This window comes from Lissotriton vulgaris, chromosome 9 (assembly GCF_964263255.1).
Source record: "Lissotriton vulgaris chromosome 9, aLisVul1.2, whole genome shotgun sequence".
In the NCBI taxonomy this organism is placed as follows: domain Eukaryota; kingdom Metazoa; phylum Chordata; class Amphibia; order Caudata; family Salamandridae; genus Lissotriton; species Lissotriton vulgaris.
This window is the reverse complement of record NC_141697.1, coordinates 1,177,679,585-1,177,700,308: the sequence shown is the minus strand read 5'-3', so window position 1 is coordinate 1,177,700,308 and position 20,724 is coordinate 1,177,679,585. Positions and strand designations below refer to the sequence as shown.

At 44.7% G+C, this 20,724-nt stretch overlaps 1 protein-coding gene across 1 annotated transcript in view; it reads right to left on the bottom strand.

Moving 5' to 3' along the window:
• Positions 1–20,724, bottom strand: part of LOC147692969 (protein SSUH2 homolog) — a 459,976-nt gene that overhangs the window by 134,871 nt on the left and 304,381 nt on the right. The window contains exon 3 of the mRNA XM_086939219.1: positions 12,604–12,664. Within this exon, the coding sequence (XP_086795345.1) occupies positions 12,604–12,664 (61 nt within the window). The remainder of the gene's footprint in view (positions 1–12,603; positions 12,665–20,724) is intronic.

Here is a 20,724-nt window from a genome sequence, read left to right as displayed (position 1 = left end):
AGCTACCGGGGACCGGTTTCTGGCATTTCAGCCGTCTTCGGCCCGGCTTACTTGAATCCTGATGGAGCAGTGAGAAAGGGACTCATGTCTGAGTATACCCTGCCACACCTATAGTGGCCAAAAACGATTCAGAAAAGGGGGTGGTGATGAACAGAGTGTCTGAATTGAGCAGACCACTCTTACCCAGTCCAAAGATCAGGGCTTGATCCATCACCGTTATTTATCTCACTGCCCCATCCCAGCTCAGAACCTGGCTATATGCAAATCAGTCTGTCCCTGGCCCAGTGCATCATGGGAACAGGGCAGACTAAACTACCAAACCAATTCTTCACCAGAAAGGAGACAAGCTACCGGGGACCGGTTTCTGGCATTTCAGCCGTCTTCGGCCCGGCTTACTTGAATCCTGATGGAGCAGTGAAAAAGGGACTCATGTCTGAGTATACCCTGCCACACCTATAGTGGCCAAAAACGATTCAGAAAAGGGGGTGGTGATGAACAGAGTGTCTGAATTGAGCAGACCACTCTTACCCAGTCCAAAGATCAGGGCTTGATCCATCACCGTTATTTATCTCACTGCCCGAAGACTGCTGTAATGCCAGAAACCGGTCCCCGGAAGCTTGTTTCCTTCCCAGTGAAAGAATTGGCTTTGTAGTTTGGTTTGCCCTGTTCCCATCATGCACTGGGACAGGAACAGACTAATTTGCATATAGCCAGGTTCTGAGCTGGGATGGTGCAGTGAGCTAAAAAACTGTGTTGGATCTAGCCCTGATCTCTTGACTGGGTTAGAGTATTCTGCTTAATTCAGAAACTCTGTCCATCACCACCCCTTGTTGTTTAATTATTTTGCCCACCATAAGCGTGGAAGGGTATACTCAGATGTGAGTCCCTTGCTCATTGCACCATCAGGATTCAAGCAAGCCGGGCCGAAGACGGCTGTAATGCCAGAAACCGGACCCCGGAAGCTTGTTTCCTTCCCAGTGAAAGAATTGGCTTTGTAGTTTGGTTTGCCCTGTTCCCATCATGCACTGGGACAGGAACAGACTAATTTGCATATAGCCAGGTTCTGAGCTGGGATGGTGCAGTGAGCTAAAAAACGGTGTTGGATCTAGCCCTGATCTCTTGACTGGGTTAGAGTATTCTGCTTAATTCAGAAACTCTGTCCATCACCACCCCTTGTTGTTTAATTATTTTGTCCACCATAAGCGTGGAAGGGTATACTCAGATGTGAGTCCCTTGCTCATTGCACCATCAGGATTCAAGCAAGCCGGGCCGAAGACGGCTGTAATGCCAGAAACCGGTCCCCGGAAGCTGGTTTCCTTCCCAGTAAAAGAATTGGCTTTGTAGTTTGGTTTGCCCTGTTCCCATCATGCACTGGGACAGGAACAGACTAATTTGCATATAGCCAGGTTCTGAGCTGGGATGGTGCAGTGAGCTAAAAAACGGTGTTGGATCTAGTCCTGATCTCTTGACTGGGTTAGAGTATTCTGCTTAATTCAGAAACTCTGTCCATCACCACCCCTTGTTGTTTAATTCGATTGAACTGATGGCTGCCAATGTATATAACCAACTAAGTCCACGCACACCCCTACGCGAGGCAAGGATCAGAGTGTTTGCGCACGGCCAGAAGAAACCCATCTCGCTCCTGGGATGCTTCAAGACTGAACGGCAACACCAGCACCTCAAGACCCCCACCACAGTGTACGTGACCAAGGAAGGAAGCGGTATGCTGATAAGTGGACAATCAGCAGAGGAACTGAGGCTCATATCATTCGCCATGGTGGTACAAGAGGAGGAACTAGAGGCCATCATGAAGACGTCTTCAAAGGTATCGGATGCCTGAAAGGGAAAGAGGTCTCTCTCCATATCAACCCGTCAGTCCAACCATGGTGCTGAGGCACAGGCGTATTGCGTTCCACCTGCGAAAGAAGTTTGAAGAAGAATTGGAGGCGCTGGAGAAGCAAGGGATTATCAAAAAGGTAAGCGGGCCCACCCCAGTGGTACGGAAACCGAAACAGCCAGGGCAAGTCCGCATCTGCGTGGACATGCACCTCCCAAATGCCACGGTGAAAAGGGAACGTCACCTAACCCCGACCATCGACGACATACTGGGAGAACTGAACGGCGCAAAGTGGTTCTCGAAGATGGACCTCTGGTTCGGCTATCACCAACTACCACTACACCCGGACTCCCGATACATCACCACCTTCTCTACGCACGTAGGTCTCAGGAGATACCGATGCCTCAATTTCAAAATCTTGAGTGCCGCGGAGGTGTTTCAAAACACCATCCGTGAAGACCTCAGCGGGCTTCCAGGGGTCCTAAATGTAAGTGACGACCTACTTATCTACGCGTCATCGGTAGAAGATCACCATCGGAGACTTCGGGGGGTTCTTCACAGGATCAAAGAGTCCGGACTGACCTTACACAGAGAGAAGTGCCAATTCTTAAAGAACAAGATCAGCTTCTTTGGCTACACATTCTCAGACCAAGGAGTGTCCCGGGACCCGGACAAGGTGCAAGACATACAAGAGGCCCCTGCACCATCCAATATATTGGAAATAAGAAGTTTCCTGGGAATGGTGAACTTTTGCGGACATTTCGTCACAGATTTGTCCAACCTCACAAAGCCCCTCAGGGAACTGACAAAATTCTCCACCACGTGGCAATGGGGCCACAAACAGGAGCAGGCCTTCAAGGATACTAAATCAGCGCTGTCTGCAGATACAACACTGTCGTACATCAACCCGACCCGATCCACCAACGTCACTGTGGACGCCAGCCCATATGGGCTCGGAGCCGTGCTCACCCAGTTGCAAGGGAATGGAGAGTGGGCCCGATAGCATACGCGAGCCGCTCCCTGACCGACACGGAACAGAGATACTCTCAAATAGAGTGAGAAGCGATTGCCATTCACTGGGCCTGTCGGCACTTCCACGTCTATGTGTACAGCCATCCGTTCACATTGTCCACAAACCACAAGCCCCTTATCCCTCTGTTTCAAGGATCAGCGTCCAAACCTCCACTGAGGATTGAAAAATAGATCCTTCAACTGCAGGAATATGACTATCGAGTGGAATACAAGCCGGGTTCATCCAATCCCGTGGACTACCTCTCGAGGCATCCCAGAGAGGCCACCAAAGCGAAAGAGAAGGATGCCAAAGACACTGAAGAATATGTCCGTTTTGTATTGGAAAGATCCCAACCACTGCCTATGAGTCTAGAGACCATTGTAGAAGCCACCCGGAATGATGAATGCCTCCAACTGGCCGTAAAAGCAGTCCAATTGGGTGAATGGCGCCCCATTCAGTCCACCATGGCCCGACGAACGCCGCAAGCAAAGACCGTCTTGGAGTCGATGGTGCGGGTTAAGGATGAACTTTCGGTCGACAGTCGGGGTTGTCTGCTCCGAGGGCCACGACTGGTGATACCATCAAGCATGGCTCAATAAGCGGTGGACCTCACACACTGGGGACATCAAGGCATGGTAAAGACCAAGAGCCGGCTTACAGCCAAAGTTGGTTCCCAGGGATGGACACACTGGTTGACCAAACAGTCAGAACATGCTCATGGTGCCAAGCAGCGGCCAACCGGATCACCCCCACCCAGTCATCACGGAAGAAAACCCCCAACGACCATGGAAGTGGATTGTAGACTTTGACACCTCCCTGATGGACACTATGCACTGGTAATCATCGATGACTTCACAAAGTACCCTGAGGTTGAAATTGTGGGAAGTAGACGGCCACGGAGGTCGTTACCAAGTTTGAGAAGACCATTGCTATCCACCGAATTTTCGAAGTGGTGAAGATAGACAACGGTCCACCCTTCCATGGACAAATGTTTGCGCAGTATCTCAAGACCTGGGGAATTCAGCTTTGGAAAGTGACCCAGCGCTGGCCTCAAGCAAATGGGGAAGTAGAGAGGTTCATGCGTACTCTCAACAAAGTAATACGCATTGCGCATGCAGATGGATCACTGCTCGAGAGGGCCATATACAGCTTCCTGAGAGAATACCATTTGGCACCCCATCTCACAACCGAGGCAGCTCCGGGACCGGCGAGCACATGCCGAATAGTGAGAGACACCATCCTGCATCACCCAAGCTGGACCCCCTCTCAGGTTGACACTGGAAAGTCCCTAGCCAACCGGACCAACTCCAATGACCAAGCCGGTGCCAACCGACGAGCCCAGATGTCTTCCATTCAAGTGAGAGACAAAGTCTACATCAAGGACAGATACCCTTGGGAGCAAGTTCCGGCTTCCATTCGAGCACAGGCCTTGGACAGTCATCCGCAGAACCGGCACCATGGTAACAGCCAGGAGAGGAACAGAAGAAGTCACTCGCAACATATCATTCTTCAAGAAGGTGCATGCTGGAACTCCGGACCTGCAAGCGTCAACTAGCGGCGGATGAGGGCCCTGATGGTGGTCATGGGACGACCCCCACCAAAGCTGAGAACTGATCAGACCAGGACACACCTTCACTGCTGGGAACACCAGCTGGAAGTCTGTCTAGTTCCTCTGCGTGATCCCAGGAGAGCGAAACTTCGCAGGAAATGACCTCATCATTACCATCATCACGGGGAGAACCCTCCAGGTATGGCCTGTAAAGAAACCCGGCTCCATCCTCCCGGCTGGCCGACTTCATGGTGTGACGAACCAAGGACTGGAATTCTAGTGACTGGTAACGGACTGTTCCTTTATATACCATTGGAGGAATGCCGTTAGGGCCTGGTGCCCCGCCTGGGCGCATTTTGTTTATGATGGACACGACCATATCTGCTGTTATTTCCTTCTGGTTGCTTGGTCCATACGATGGCTCAAAGCGAGATGGTATATTGCAGGAGGTAGCTGATTTGTGGCTTGTGCTGTCTTCACTGGGTGGGTCCACGTAGAGAGCGTATATGTGATTTTCCCACGCTTGGGCCGAGATATTTGTGACAGTGGGTTGCAGATTTGGTTTGAAGCAGTTATTCATCCACTTCCAGAATCTCTTCTGATCCCGGGACTTTATTATTTCGTGAGCTTTGATCCAGTGAGTTTCTTCAGTCATTCTTTGAAGAGAGAATCTTGCTTTCCTGTAGCTCTGACGAATTGCTGCTACCTTTTCCTTGGCTAATCTATGCTCAGAGATCTCATTGATGATATTTCGCATGGTGTAGTTTAATTTATGTTTAATTGCCAATATTAACTCTTTTTGTTTTTCCATACGGTCATCTTTTAAGTGTGATGTGCACGGATTTCTCTTTGTCTCTCTGAGTTTATCCCTAATCTCTTCCAGAAGTTGTTCCCAAGATATTGTCGGGATTAGATTACCATTTTCCTCAGTTGCTCTAGAAAAAATTAATTCTACTTCTCCTTCCATTTTTTCTTTATGTTCGGTCGTCCACCTTATTTTCTTCACTGGCTCCAGATTGGCCTCCTCACCGATCAATTTGATTCTTGGGCGATGGCATTACGATGATAGAATAGGGCAAGCGATGATGGCATGGTCGCCGCTTGTCAATGAGGGAATTACAGCAAAATCGTGTGCTGCATGAAAATGCGCAATTGAAATCAAAATGTAGTCTAGAGTGGCCAGTGAGGAGTGGGAGAAGTGAGTATAGGCTTCTGGTGAGTCTGAGGATGATCTTCCTTTTAAGACTCGGAGGCCCAGTTGGTTAAACTAGGCTGACAAGTCAAGTCCATAGTTGTCCTTTCGTTGTACTGGCTGCTTATTTCTGGAATAGATCAGGTTGAATCATCCAAAGCGACCAGGGAGAAGTTTAAGTCTGATTCCATTAGATTTGCGCTGGAATCACCCATGATTAGCCATAGATCGTCCAGGTGTTCAGCATGTCAATCGCTGATTATTGGCAGAATTCTGTTTAACGTTGTTTTTCTTTTGGGCTTAGATGGGGGAAGGTAGATACAAACTAAGGTCATTTGACGCTGGTCCTGGCTTAATGTATCAGAATTTTGGAGCCTTGTTTTAAGCAGTATGTAATCACCAATTCCCTCACATACTAGGGGTACCTGGATTTTAGCCATAAGGAAGAACTGGTGAAAAGTTTAATAAAAAGCACTTAAAATGTAAAATCATTGTAAAAACGTATATTTTAATATAGTAACTTTCTCCAATTGTTTTCGCAGTAGACATAGGCACTAACGAAAAAACAACTCATATTATTTGAAGGATAAAAAAGCCTGAGTCGTCTCTGTCCAAATTCGAGCCTGTGACTTACAAGTTCTAAACATATTTAAACAATATATAATTAAGCACTAATAGCCTTCAGTCTGCAATGGCTGCTTGACTCAGAGCTGAATGACTTGTGACCCCTGCTCCAAACACACCACATACATACAATCAACACGACATAATTATACATCACAACACAAAATTAAACAGCACTCATTATTAATCCTGTAATACATAGCATTCCACAACACTAAATACAATACAACATTTTTCCTCTCCATAACACACTATCCCCCTCCACATAATTCTTATACACTAAATACCACCTACTTTCTATCCACTTTATTTTACTGCTCAACATACCCCATAATTCAATTACACGCCACATACATCCACTCCACTCCAAAACACATAAGTAAAAAACATTTACAACCCCAATAGCTCTAACTCTCCCAAACGCGAGACCTATTGCATTAAAAATACTTGTTTAAAGTGTGGCTGGGGCAGCAGGAGTCGAATGTGCTGCTCATCAACACTTACTGAACATCCTACATGTGAGATCACATGCACCACAAACTGGCATTTGTTAACAGCAAGGAAATGACATCACTCTTAGGATTCCTCAGAACAGTTTTCTGGTCAGATTCTATTTGAATGTCACCTTTCAGAGCAATAAAGTACTCCCCTAATTACTTTTTTAGGCTCCCGCCAAGAGCCACAAACATAAGACATACAGCACCCTGCAATGCTGCACTGAAGAGTCAATCTAATGCTACAATACAAAAAAAATAGACTTCTGAGTTTGAACATGTGACTGCATGCTCTGTTCCAAGGAGCGAGCGTTGTTGTAGTATATAAACCTGTATGAACATTGTTTACTGGGGGCTTGTGCCTCTCCATGTTGCTGTCCCTTGCTTTTCCTGAGCGCACACCACACATATACAAAAACAAGTGAAACATAGTTCACATGCATGCAGTAAAATATATATCTCATAGATGTCTCAATGCAAGTGGCCGCTGCGGGTCGCGACAACTCGCACTGAGAAACCTTCAGCTCGCGTTGAGAAAGCTGCTGTTCGAGTAGAAAATTTACTCGAGCAGCACGTGCCATTCACAATGATTTTACAGCAGATGGACAAACACCCGGCGCTCACAATCCGTGCGAATGGCATGACCCTAATGCACTCCGCCACTCGTGAAACTCCGCGGCGGCGTAGCACTGCAGATTTTTTTGTCATTTCGAGGAGTTACGTGTAGCGGAACTCCGCGAACACTGCCCAGGCTTAGTCACTTGTTGTTCCTCCTGCACACTGCATGCAGTGTCTATTTGTCTAGCAAAGTTTTATGTGTAAATTCCACATGAACTCTGTTAGTCTATGAATGTATTGAGGTGTGTGTGTTGTACTGCAACTAAATTTATGTAGCGCTTACTACTCCTGATGAGGTGCTAAAATGTTTTGTGGTGACTACCACACTATTAACGAACCAGGGGTTAATGAGCTAACCCACTACTTGTTACTTATTGTTGAATATTGGGATTTGCCTTGCGCTTTAATCATTCCATATATATATTCATGTTAGATTTGATTAAAAGAAGTTGGGTGGGATCAATAGGGCTGTCCATATGAGTTAATGCAGATGGTTAGAGTATGAACTGACACCAGCCATAGCTACATAACTTTGCTCTGTGCGAACAGCCTATAAGAAAGTTACATTGTCGCAGGAGAGACAGTTCTGTTGTTTAAAGTTAATGTTAGTTAGTCTGCGTGTCTTGGACATAGTTGGCAGTCTATGGTGTCAGACTGTTAAATCTGATCTTCACTACTTATGGCATATGCCTGTGTCTGAATGTATGCTTCTATGTGTGTTGTGTATGTGCGCATTCATTTGTTATGTCTGTTGGCCTGATATGTGTGTTGTCTGCTTGTGCATCCACAAATGTAATACAAAAGGCACGCATTACAACACTGAACACACTGATCTGAAATGAGCCAGACGTTTTGTTTTGCCAATGGCTACTTTTCGCTGTTTTCCCAGGGTCCACAAGTTCCATGCATGCGGCTACCAGGCCGCACGCTCTTTTTAATGAACGCTGAATTCCGTGCATCGCTTATTAGTTTACCAGTACAAAACAGTGATTGACCACCCTCGACTGGTAAAATATTAAAGATTGACGAACAAAATTTAAAAATGTTCGCTCATGTCTATGGTTGCATGTAAAACTATAACTATACTTATTCCAAAATGTCCACCCGTACATGTCCATGTAAGAGGACCATCTTGGAAAGTTTTTCCAATGCTTTATATTTCTTTAGCCTTCCAAGGTGGCTGGTTTTATATATGTGCTTCAACCACCTTGGGACAATACACAATGCTAAAAGATTTCAAAAACATTCAAGGGTGACTGTCTGTGTATGGCTGTCTGTGCATACATGTGCTGTGATTCTTGAATGTTTTGGGTTATTTATTGTTCACAATATGCATTATGTATTATTATATGTAAAATGGCAACGCCAAGGCCAGACCGCTTGGCGTTGCCCATGCTTGTTTGTTACAATACTTGTTTATAAGTTCTAGTCAGATCCAAGACAGATATTTCCTTTCACCAATCACAATAATTTTCTCTTTTGTTCCTACCATACCTTGATAGATCTCTCCCATTCATGGACCTATAAGGCTGGAATGAAGCACACGTCACTTCCTGTAACAGGTGATGCTCCTTCTGATTTCTTGATATTGACATCTTTGGGGGAAAGCCATGGATCGGGAGGTGAAGATGTAAGAGACTTGCAGGCTATTTCGAGGGCCATGGGCCAGATAAACAGGCCTGGATTCAAGCAGATGCCAACAAGAATGTAGTTTTTTATTCAATGAGGGCAGCTGTTTGTATTAGCTGGACTATGCCTACTGCTGTATGTCCTATGGACCAGAAATTCAAATAAGTGCATAATCTCATGCATGACTTTTATTCTATGTTTTGTGAATCATGCATACATTACAAATTACTGCAAGAGGCCATACTTCTTTTTTAGGTTTCTCATGCACAGCGCTTGCGCCGCGCTTGGAAAATCTGTTGCATTTAATATATCTTAAAAGGGGCTCTTATCAGTTCTCGCGACCAAAGTACTGTGTTCATCCGCATTTGTGTGGAACTTTATTTCTTGCGAACCTGCTTGTCGGCTGCATGCTTTTACCTCTCCTTCACCCCCGCACTCCTCTTGTTTACATTGGTGTCTTAAAGTATGCTATGAGTGTGCACTTTATTAAATCTGCTTTGGTGCAGTTTCATTGCTGCGGTCTTCCACATGTCATGTATGGGCGAAGGAAAACTGACATTCGGCTGGGAATATGGTGCTTGCGCCGAGTGTAGTAATTCTTTTAAACTGTATAAGCAAAACCGTTGGATTTGTACATGCTTGTTCCCGTTTGACAGCATATGAAGAACTTCTATCTTACCTATATCTTGGCAAATACATTTAAAAGAGTAAGGGGCAGATTTACAAGCCCCTTGCGCCGCTTTTACGCCGCAGTTGTGTCACTTTTGTGACGCAGCGGCAGCACAAAAGATGCGCCATGGTGCGGGGTATTTACAACGTGACGCATCTCCCAGATGCGTCACGTTGTAAAGCCCTGCGCCAGAAGAGGCGTACCATCGCAGGGGGAGGTGTTCGGCGCAGGAACGGCTCCCAAAAGTGGCTGAGTGAAATCTACCAGATTTCAATCAGTCACTTTTGGGCCCATGCTACGTCAAAACCCTGCGCCTGCTTGAAGCAGGCGTAAGGATTGACGCAGCATTGTGCACATAGGGCCCCCCTGATCATTGATGGAGCTATTACTTACCTGCACTGTACCACTGGTAACAGCACAATATATTGCCTTTTTGTACATAAACCAGTCATAACACTTTAACAGACTTTCTGTAACTTATATTGTGCAACTAATCAGCAAGCTACAATTTACAACAAAAAACAGCTTATCATTATTCACATAGGTGAAATCAAATACATTTTCCAATGCTTGTTATGTATAATTATTGATTTTCAGTGTAAACGACATAGATCCTGACGGACAGCAGCAGCCAGTACGGAGGAGGAGTGGTGGGTACCATAACGGCGCATGACGGTTTGGCCGGCCGTCTTAGGATGGCCAAACCGTCAAGTTGCATAATGTGGATTGCTGTAGAGTATTGTGGCATAGAGTGAGGTGAAGTTGAGTAGAGTGACATGGAGTAGAGGGGCATGTAGTAGAATGGCACAGAGTTGAGTTGCATAGAGTGGTATGGAGTGGCATGTAGTGGTGCAGAGTAGAGTGTAGTGACATAGGGTACAGTGGTGTAGAGTAGAATGTAGTGGCATAGAGTGGCATAGTGTGGTGTGGACTGGAGTGGCATAGAGTACAGTAGAGTAGAGTGGAGAGGCATGGAGTAGAGTGGTCTTTAGTGAAGTAGCCTGAAGTAGATAGGTGTAGAGTGGATTAAGTGGAGAGAGTCGCGTACAGGTGAGTGGCATAGAATAGAGTGGCATAGAGTTCAGTGGCATAGAGTAGGGTGGATTGGAGTAGAATGGCATGGAGTAGAGCGGTGTAGATTTCAGTGGGGCAGAGTGAAATAGAGTAGCGTGGAGTAGAGTGGCGTAGAGTGGAGTGGCGTAGAGTGGAGTGGCATGGAGTAAAGTGGCATAGAGTGACATTAAATGGAGTGGAGTGATGTAGGGTACAGTGGCATAGAGTAGATTGGAGTGGCATAGAGTGGTGTAGATTAAAGTGGCATAGACTGCCATTGAGTCACATTGTGTGGAGTGGGATTGAATAGACCAGACTGGAGTGACATATAGTGGGCTGTAGTGGAGTGGAGTAGAGTGACATGGAGTAGAGTAGAGTGGAGTGTCATAGGTACAGTGGAATGCATGGGCTTGGAGTGATGTAGAGCAAAGCAAAGGGGTGTAGAGTGGAACAAAGTGGCATAGGGCGTAGTGTAGAGTGCAATGGCATAAAGTGGCCTAGAGGGGCATGCGTGCCATCAAGTGGCATTGTGTGGAGTGGGCTGGTGTAAAGTGGAGTGCATAGAGTGGAGTGGTGTAGAGTGCAGTGGCGTAAAGTAATGTGGCGTAGAGTGATATAGACTCTAGAGTGGAGTAGATAGGAGCAGAGAGGCATAGTGAGGTGGAGTGGCGCAGAGTGTGTAGAGTGAAGTAGAGTGAAGTGGAATATACTGACATAGAGTGGAGTTGATTAGCGTACAGTGGAGTGGGGTAGAGTAGAGTGTCATAGAGTGGCGTTGAGTAGAGTGGCATCGAGGGGTGGATTGGAGTAGAGCGGGTGGAGTACAATGGCATGGAGTAGAGTGAAGTGGCATAGAGTAGAGTATCAATGAGTGGCCCAAAATGGAGCTGAGTGGGGTAGAGTGGAGTTGCAAAGAGTAGAGTGGAGTGGCGTAGAGTAGAGTGGCATTGTGTTTAATGGAGAGGTGTACAGTAGAGTGGCATAGAGTGCATTGGTGTAGAGTGGATTGGCATGGAGGGGAGTAGAGTGTAGTGGTGTAGGATTTAGCATAGTGGTGTAGAGTGGAGAGGCGTGCCTTGGAGTAGAGTAAACTGGTTTCGAGTAGAGTGGTATAGGGTGGCACAGAGTAGTACAGTTGTGGGTGAATGCAGCTAAAGCATCAATAGAGACAGCAGATATGGTGACAGCAACATCAATAAGATGCTGTATGCATATGTTAAAAGTAGGAAAGCTCATTTCACATCCAGTATTAATACTTTAATTTGTTTTTAAACGAGGAAAAATAAAGGTGGGGGAAGAACACATGTACTTGGTCAATGCTTTAGGGAGGAGCTAACACAAGGAAAGAAGGGAAGCCTATGAGAGCAAGGCAATTGAAAGATTTCAAATAAGAGTGACAACTAAAACAACTAATGGTATGCTGTGGGTGGGTTGCAAGCCAACTGAATTGTAAAACAATACGTCTCACAGCACACCACATGCGCTGTGTAGGCGAGACCTAAAAACCATTAGTGAAGGCAAGAGGAACACTATGCTTTCAGTAGAAGACTTCTTTCTGTTTAATTGAGAGAAGAGTGGAGTTCAGAATTTGAAAGTACCTAGCTGTATTGAAGCCATTTGCATAACTTTAGATTTACTGATCTCTTGGAAAGCCTTTCGAACATATTATTCTTGGTGTCAGGAACAACACTGTACATTGTACTAGCACCTTAATGAAATCATGTTTGTAGAAGTTTAGGCATATAGATATATTTCATTTGTATAATAGAATAAGGGATTTAAATGTAAGTTTAAGCAACTTAGATATAAACACAAACAGATAAGAGATTGAAATGGGGAAAGGGGATATATAGGAATGATTTGTCAGGCAGTTTGCAAGCAGGTCATACAGACATACCGAAAGAAAGACATGCAGTTTGGCTCACCATTATATGGTTCATATTTCCGTTTCAAGGTCCTAGACTCTGTGTAGCTTTCCAGGCGATACTAGCAAAAACAGTGAAAAATAAGATCTATAAATACCCTGTTCAAATGTAGAAAAATAATTACATTACTACCTTTGAGAAATAATTACATTACTAACTTTGGGAAAAATAAATGAAACAGTATGACTAAACTAATTGCGAGCCACTTGTTGCTAAACAAAACAATTGACGAAAATTATTGCTGGCTTGCTGCATCAGGTAATGGCCATCGCGGCCGGTGCAAGTAAGAGCGGTGAGGTGGTGGGGCGGGCCGGGAAAGTTGACAGACGACGGAATAGGGTATATAAAATTGATTTTTTTTTTAAACCACTTCCCTTGCGCCTACCGCATCTCTGACTCTGCAATGTGGAGAGCTCAAGGTAAGTGGTTTTCTTTTCCCTATTCTGTCGTCTGTCGACTCCCCCCAAACTGCCCCACCCTGCACCGGCCGTGACTGGGTAATGGTTTCAGAGATATGTGTATTTTTTTACAATTAGTTTTGCATCCTCACTGATGACCTAAATGCCCACCTAGGTTTCATCATGTTCAATTTGCATTTTCACAAGTTACTTGAGGGCCATATGTATCAACACATTTCCCCATAGACACAGAATGGGTAAAACCCTTTGATACATATGGCCATTGATCTCGAGCTTGCTGGTAATAGAAAATAGTTTGTTTTTGTAGAGGACGTGCAAATCCTGTATTTTCTTTCACCACCCAACTCAAGGAAGAGGTGTGGCGCAGCGGGCAGGGCGGCTGACTCCAGAACACAGGGGCTCACGGTTTGATCGCTGTCAGCAGGTCAGCTCAGCACCATGTGACTCCGGGTTAATCTTCCCGATGGCCCACAGCGCCTTGAGACCCTTAGGGGTGATTAGTTTGCGCTTTACAAATACAGGGTTATTATTATTCATTACTCTAAATCGGACCTCAGGAGTGTGATTTAAAGGATGACAGATGTCTGACATCCGTTAAAGTTGGCAAACATCATGTCCATCTATTTTGAAAGCATAGACACCAATACTTTTTAAACAAAGTGGATCAGACATCTGTCATGTTTTGGAAGATGTCCAGCCTACACTGAACTCTAAATCCACACATAAGTGTGCAAATGCAAAAAAAAAATGCAACTACATTTATTTGGGAATTTGTTGGAAGCATCCAACACTGCTGTATTGCATTTGTGTATTTTATTTTGTGACTCCCCAATTCCTCTGTGCATTGAATCTGTAAGCAATGGCTAAAAATAAGAAAAGAAAAAAGAAAGGAGCTGCAAAATTTGAGTTTAAACATTTGTATCTGTTAAAGATGTCTCATATGTTAATGGTTTACTTTTATTATTTTTAAATTGTTGTGTATAACCGTAATGCACTTGTACTACATGTTATGTTATGTTATGTTAAAATAAATGTATAAAGTGCACATACACCGAGGAGGTTTCTTGGCGCTACAATGTCTTCAGAACCCAAGCTCGAATGCATAATTAGAAAGCCTGGCGAAATAGCCAATCTTCTGAAATTAAGAAGAGTGGGCAAAATCGTATGTCGGAAGGGAAAGAGTTCCAGAACATGGGTGCCTGGAGTCAAGCTAGCCGGGCTGATGAGAGGTGTTACCTCGAAACCGGTCCGGTCCTCGGATGCTTGATTCCGTTCTGGGAAGGACATGGCTTTTGTAGTTCGGACTGGACTGTTCCCATGGGGCACAGGGTCAGAGCTGATTTGCATATCACCATTGTCTAACCCAGGGTAGTGTGGAGTGCAAAAAAACGATGAATTTGGGCCCAGATCTTTGGACTGGGATGAATGTGTGACATTAATCCACATTCGGTCCATCACCTGTTTTGTTTGGACAGCAAACCTGGCACCACCAGTGCGCTTTAGTCTGTAAGAAGGCAGAGACAGCAGTAGCTTGTGGGCTGAACGAAGGTTACGGGAGGGAGCATGCTTGTGGATCAGATTATTCACAAATTTTTGACTTTTCCCATTGAGGGACTTGTAAACGAGGCACCCAACCTTAAAGGTACTGCACTGGATTATAGGTAGCCAATGGAGTTGTTTCAAGAGGGGGGTGATGTGGAGATGTCTGGGTCGATGAGTAATCAAACAAGCCGCCTGGTTCAGAACCATTTGTAAACGTTTGGAGAAATAGAGGGGAATACCATAGTAAAGAGAATTGGCATAATCAACATGGGACATAACTATAGCAAGAATCACCTGGATTCGAGCTTCCTAAGTTGGAAAAAGCAGGTAGAGATCACTGAGCCGATATGAGCCTTCATCGTGAGGTCCAGGCTGATAATGACCCCTAAGCTCTTGGCCGTGGATGATGGAGAGGGAGCTTAGCCAAGTTCCCTGGGCCAAAAATGAGGGCCCCAGGGGTTCTTGATGATACCTCCAGTGAGAACTAGCTCTGTCTTATCCGAATTGAGCTTAAGATGATTACTGTTTACCCACTGACTGATGAACAGTATGGTGGACTGAAAATTGAGAATAGACTCCGGAGAGTTACTAATGGGAAAGATGAGTTGAAAGTCGTCTGCATAGTTGAAGGTGCAGACTTTACGTTCTTTCAGAGCTCGGATGAGAGGGAGAAGGTACAAATTAAATAACAGGGGAGAGAGCGAGGAACCCTGAGGGACTCCGCAGGAGATGCTCACTCTGGGAGCAATAAATGATGCTGTGCTGACTTCCTGAAATTAATCCTCCAAAAAGGAGATATTCCAGCCAAGGGCAGGTCCCGTGATTCCCGCGTCTCTGACACGATCGACCAAAAGAGTGTGGTCAACCGTGTCAAAGGCCGCAGAGAGGTCGAGCAGGACAAGGGACTGCGGAGAACCAGAGTCGACCTTGTCACAAATAGAGTCTAAGACTGTGAGGATCACAGCCCCATTAGAATGAGCCGGGCGAAACCCTGCTTGGTTAGAGTCAAGAAATTCAGAATCTTCTAGAAAGTCAGTAAGACATCTAGTGACTTGAGTTTCCAGAACTTTGGCAAGGTAGGGTAGGAGGGAAATAGGGCGATAGTTTGTTAACAGTTGGAGGTCAGCCCCAGACTTCTTTAAGAGGGGAATGACAATGGCCTCCTTGAAGGTGGCGAGGACGATACCCTGGGAAAGTGATTGATTCAGAAGATGGAGTGCAGGACTGGGAAGGGTAGTGATGATTTCTTTCAAAATGCTGGGGGGGCAGCAGTCAGTGGGAGAGCCTGTCTTGACCTTAGAGAGCAGGTCCAAAAAGGCAAGCTCGGTGAGACATGTATACTCAATCTTAAAGAAACTGAAAAATGTAATTTACAAAATATGTAATAATGCACCTAGATATTTATTGGATTGCAACACATATTATGTTTGCCATTCAGAATTAGGAGAAGTACGATTGGCAGAAAAAAAAAGATTTTCCAGTTCATGTGTTTCTTTATTAAACCTTTACTGGAACAGTGTGGTTTAATGCGTCTTTGCGTTTATATGAATTTCCCCCCAATTATGGTTTTGTGCAGTCTCAGCTTCCTTTCACGCATTCACCCCTATGGTCCCTAATTGAGGGTATGCTCCCATCAGCCTGGAAGAAAGCGGTAGTGAACCCTATACGAAAAAATTCCACCTTGCCCTGGTCTGAACTCTCCAACCTTCGCCCGATTTCTCTCCTCCCTTACATTAGCAAACTGGCTGAGAAGCACGTAAATACCATCCTTTCCGATTTTATCGAGGCGACAGGGGGCCTGGACCAATCACAATCTGGGTTCAGGCCCAACCACAACACTGAATCAGCCCTTCTCTCCGTGACGGATCAGATCAAAATGTCACAGGATAGAGGAGGCTCCATGATTCTAGTGCTGTTAGACCTGTCTGCAGCCTTCGATACCGTGGATCATAACATCCTTCTCGGCCGGTTGCAAGGAGTAGGAATCGGAGGCCTAGCACTATCATGGTTGGAGAGTTTCCTTTCCGGGAGATCACAATCTGTCAGCCTGGGCCCCTTCTGTTCTATCTCCAGAGGGCTCACGAAGGGGGTGCCACAAGGCTCTTGCCTTAGCCCTACATTGTTCAATGTATATGTGGCCCCCCTTGCTGAGATTGTGCGGAAGTATGGGTTCACACCGATCTCCTATGCTGACGACACCCAACTCCTCTACCCTTTCAGCTCTCTTGACTCTAAAGTCAAAGAGAATTTTGCTGAGGGTATGAGGGCGGTGTCACATTGGATGGCGAAGAACTGCCTCCAATGTAATGTCACAAAAACTGAGGTCATGCTTTTTGGGAAAGCAAGCATTCTTTGGTCCCCTGACTGGTGGCCAATAGATCTTGGCCCAGTACCGTCACCTAAACATCATGTGAAGAATCTTGGGGTGAAACTGGACCAAAAGCTGACCTTGAAGGAGCACACCAATTACATCGCAGGATTATGCTTCTACACTATTGGCCTGCTTAGACGTGTCTTTCCGTATCTTCCTGCTTCTTACAGGAAGACACTTGTGCAGGCATTAGTGACCAGTCGTCTGGACTACTGCAACGGCCTGCTGACGTTAGCAAATGCTGACGCAGTATGTCGTTTGCAGGTGGTCCAGAACACGGCAGCAAGACTGGTTATGGGGGCACCAGCTAGGACCCCCTCCAAACCCCTGCTCAGGGAGCTGCACTGGCTCCCAATAAGACAGCGAGTCGATTTTAAGATCTGCTGCACGGTCCATAGATGCATCTATGGCACAGGTCCTAAATACCTGTCTCAATCTTTGGTGCCATATCAGCCCAGTAGGTCCCTTCGCTCAAGCAGTCAAGCCTTGCTAAAACCCCCGTCCACAAAGAAGTCCAGACAAGGAGACCGGGCCTTCTCCTCAGTCGGACCTGCCCTATGGAACAGACTGCCCCTTGAAGTTAGAACAACCATCAATCATCTATCCTTTAGGAAAACACTAAAAACTATCCTTTATCAAGAGGCATTTCTGCCCATCTAATTAATGTTCCTCATTCACCGACTGAGTTTCCTACTGCTGGCACAGCGCGGAGATACCCTTACGGGATTGATTCTTGCGCTCTAGAAGAATTTAAATAAAAAATAAAATAAAAAATTGACTCGGTAGTCTAGTGACGTAAGTGATTGGGTGTGATTAATAAAAATTCATGATGCAGTCCGTGACAGTTCATTCAGTTGACGGTTACACTCAGAGAGATAAAGACGAGTAGACTGAGATTTGTGTGCAGCATAGTTTTTTTCATGCTACTGGGCTGGGGAGTACGCTTAAACTGGTGACGCGATATGGGATATACGTAAACCACACAACCCATAGAGTTGAGAGTGCTTTCCCAGACAGTTTGGCGAGGTCCTGCAAACTGCTCGTGCATGCCACGTGCACCTCAGTCAAAGTGAAGAATTGACAAATTGCTGTATGTGGAGTCAAAGGACAACTCCAGCCAGTACGAGGCCTACGAAGAAAGTAAAGGCCCAACAGAAAGTTTCATTTATCATCGGCCAGAAAATTGCTAATACGACCGAGATAAGAAGTACAATGCCACAACCTAATACTGAGACGTCCTTCAAAATAACGCTGCGATCAGAAGCAGATAAAGGCAAAGATGTGTTCAAGGGAATAGGTGTAAGAAAGCACAAAGAGATGTCAAAAGCAAAGCCAATTAGATACAATAAATGGCCATCTGTTTACCAGAACCAGGGTATAGAAGGTCAGTCGAACTTCAGCTCCAGGCACTGCCTCCCAAGCATGCACCAGGGGTTGTGCTTAAGGAGCTGTCAATACTTGAAGCAGCACCACACTGAAGATGCTGGATGGGGTTCAGCCCACCTCCTAAAAACCTTTGAAGATTAAAAAACTCCCATGGCTGAGGAGGAAGAGGCCAGCACATCGAAAGGCCTTAGAGATGGTACAAATGAGGCCTATCCTAGTAGACAGCAAACAGGGTTGGAGAGAACTCCAATCCCAACGCCAGTCAGTTCCACAACTTGTTATATTACCAGTTGTGGACAAAATAAAATAATCAAAATATTGGCGCTAGTTGGACTGCCTGGATGAATCCTTTTATGATTTCATTGATGCATTGGGAGAAGTGGGTGACAAAAAGATAACCAAATATCTTCAAAACATAGTGAGTGACGGAGTGAAGGAAGTGATAAATAAAATACCAAGAGATGAAGAAACTTCATACCCTCAAATATAAGAAATGTTGAACACTAAATTCAGTCAGATGCAAAATGTCACCTATGAAAGGTTCATTTTCAACCAAGGGAGACAGAGAGCTGGTGAAATGATGGATGAATCTGTTGAAAGAATTGAAATACTTATAAAACACTGTAAGTTCAACTAATTCAATGATATAGAAGCCATTCGTCTCAGAGTTATACAAATTTAACACTAGGATTTACGTTTGGCAACTACTAACGACAAAAGTTGTGAGTATACATACTATATAGCGAGATTAAGGATCAGTGGCTTTTGGACAATAGTAGAAATATTTGAAGATGGTACGTGAACCTCATGATATAGAGATTACGGTTGTAGATCAATGTCGGTTTGAGGTTATATTATGTTTAACAACAGAGCGTCTAGACTGATCCAAGAGGGCGCCCGTTATTTGAATAATATTTGCGTGGACTACTGTTAATCATTTTTATGTCCTTTATAATTCCCGATTAATATAAACTCAAATTTAGATTGTAGTGGTAGGTTCTTGGCGAGAACATGTATTACTATTTTATTGGTATCTAAGATTAACCACTACAATATGGCTATACGCTATTTCACTATAAATAGCCATTCGAAGATGGCGCTGGTGCGGAACACCACTTTGAGCTTGTGATCTTGCTGCAAACGGTACGCTTGATGTAGTTACTCCAACCACGACTTCAGTTTGATCGAATTACACAATATTTGTTACAGAACACGTACTCGTGAATAACCAAAGGTGAAGAACCTGCGCGGACTCAGTGATAAACTCCCGATTACCGCTAAACTATTTAAAAGGTGAGGAATTATTGTCATAACATATGAAAGTGAATCAGGAAATGCTTATATAAGTGATTGAATCCCTAACAGTTTTGTAACAGACTATGTCATCGGACATGAATATTTACCATTACTTAAACTTGAATTTGTAGGAAAACTACACGTGTTACAACGATAAGAAAGATTGGAGTCCGGTTTTGACTTCTGGAATTTTTTTTGAAGGTGAGGGTGACTGGCTGGTAACAAATAAGAATATGAGTACTTTTTACCATCCTGTAACTTAGAGATGCCGTTTTCTTTTTAGACTTATACGTACCGGACTAGTGAGATACAGTGAACACCAATTTGATAATAATATTGGTGAGTTTGTTTTGCATGTAGGAAAAGATAGTTTTTATTTTACTATACGAAATTCTGGGTGTAATGGTGTCACCAACTAATCACAGCCACAATAACTGCAACTGTCCAGAACTACTGTTCTAGACTATTTTTAAAGACTTTCTGAATAATTGTTACTTTACAATTTTTACTCTTCATGGTGATATGAGCGCGACTTTGGTGTACCTTGTTCTTCTTCATAACAAAAACTTTGTAAACCTTGAACTTTTTCTATGAAATTGTGAAGGCTTGAGGGTGTTTCCCTTTTAGCTAGCTCTCCTAACAAATCTAATAGGAGTGTTAATAATTTGGTTTGTATAACTTGTGAAATCTGTTATTTACTTTAAAATATTTTGGGTTGCAGCCCTGAAGAAGTCATTTGTCTATACTGACTTGACGAAACAAGTGTTAACACCAATTTGATAATAATATTGCCCTGAAGAAGTCATTTGTCTATACTGACTTGACGAAACACGTGTTGGCTGCGTCTTATTAATTGGTGGATCTTGGATGTGACACATTTGAATTGGATTTGGACATTAAAATCGATCAGAGAAGACTTCACAAAGACTGTGTGTTATTAAATGGAGTGCTCAGAGGAACTTTAATCAGAGTAATAGATGGTTGCATTTCTGATTCCTTCATATGCGGAATGCTGAGAGAAACGCTCAGTCTGGAGCGTGTGCTCATGGCTGCCAGAGCTGAAAAGTATGCCAACAAACAAGTTGCTGACATGAAGGCCGGAGGAGC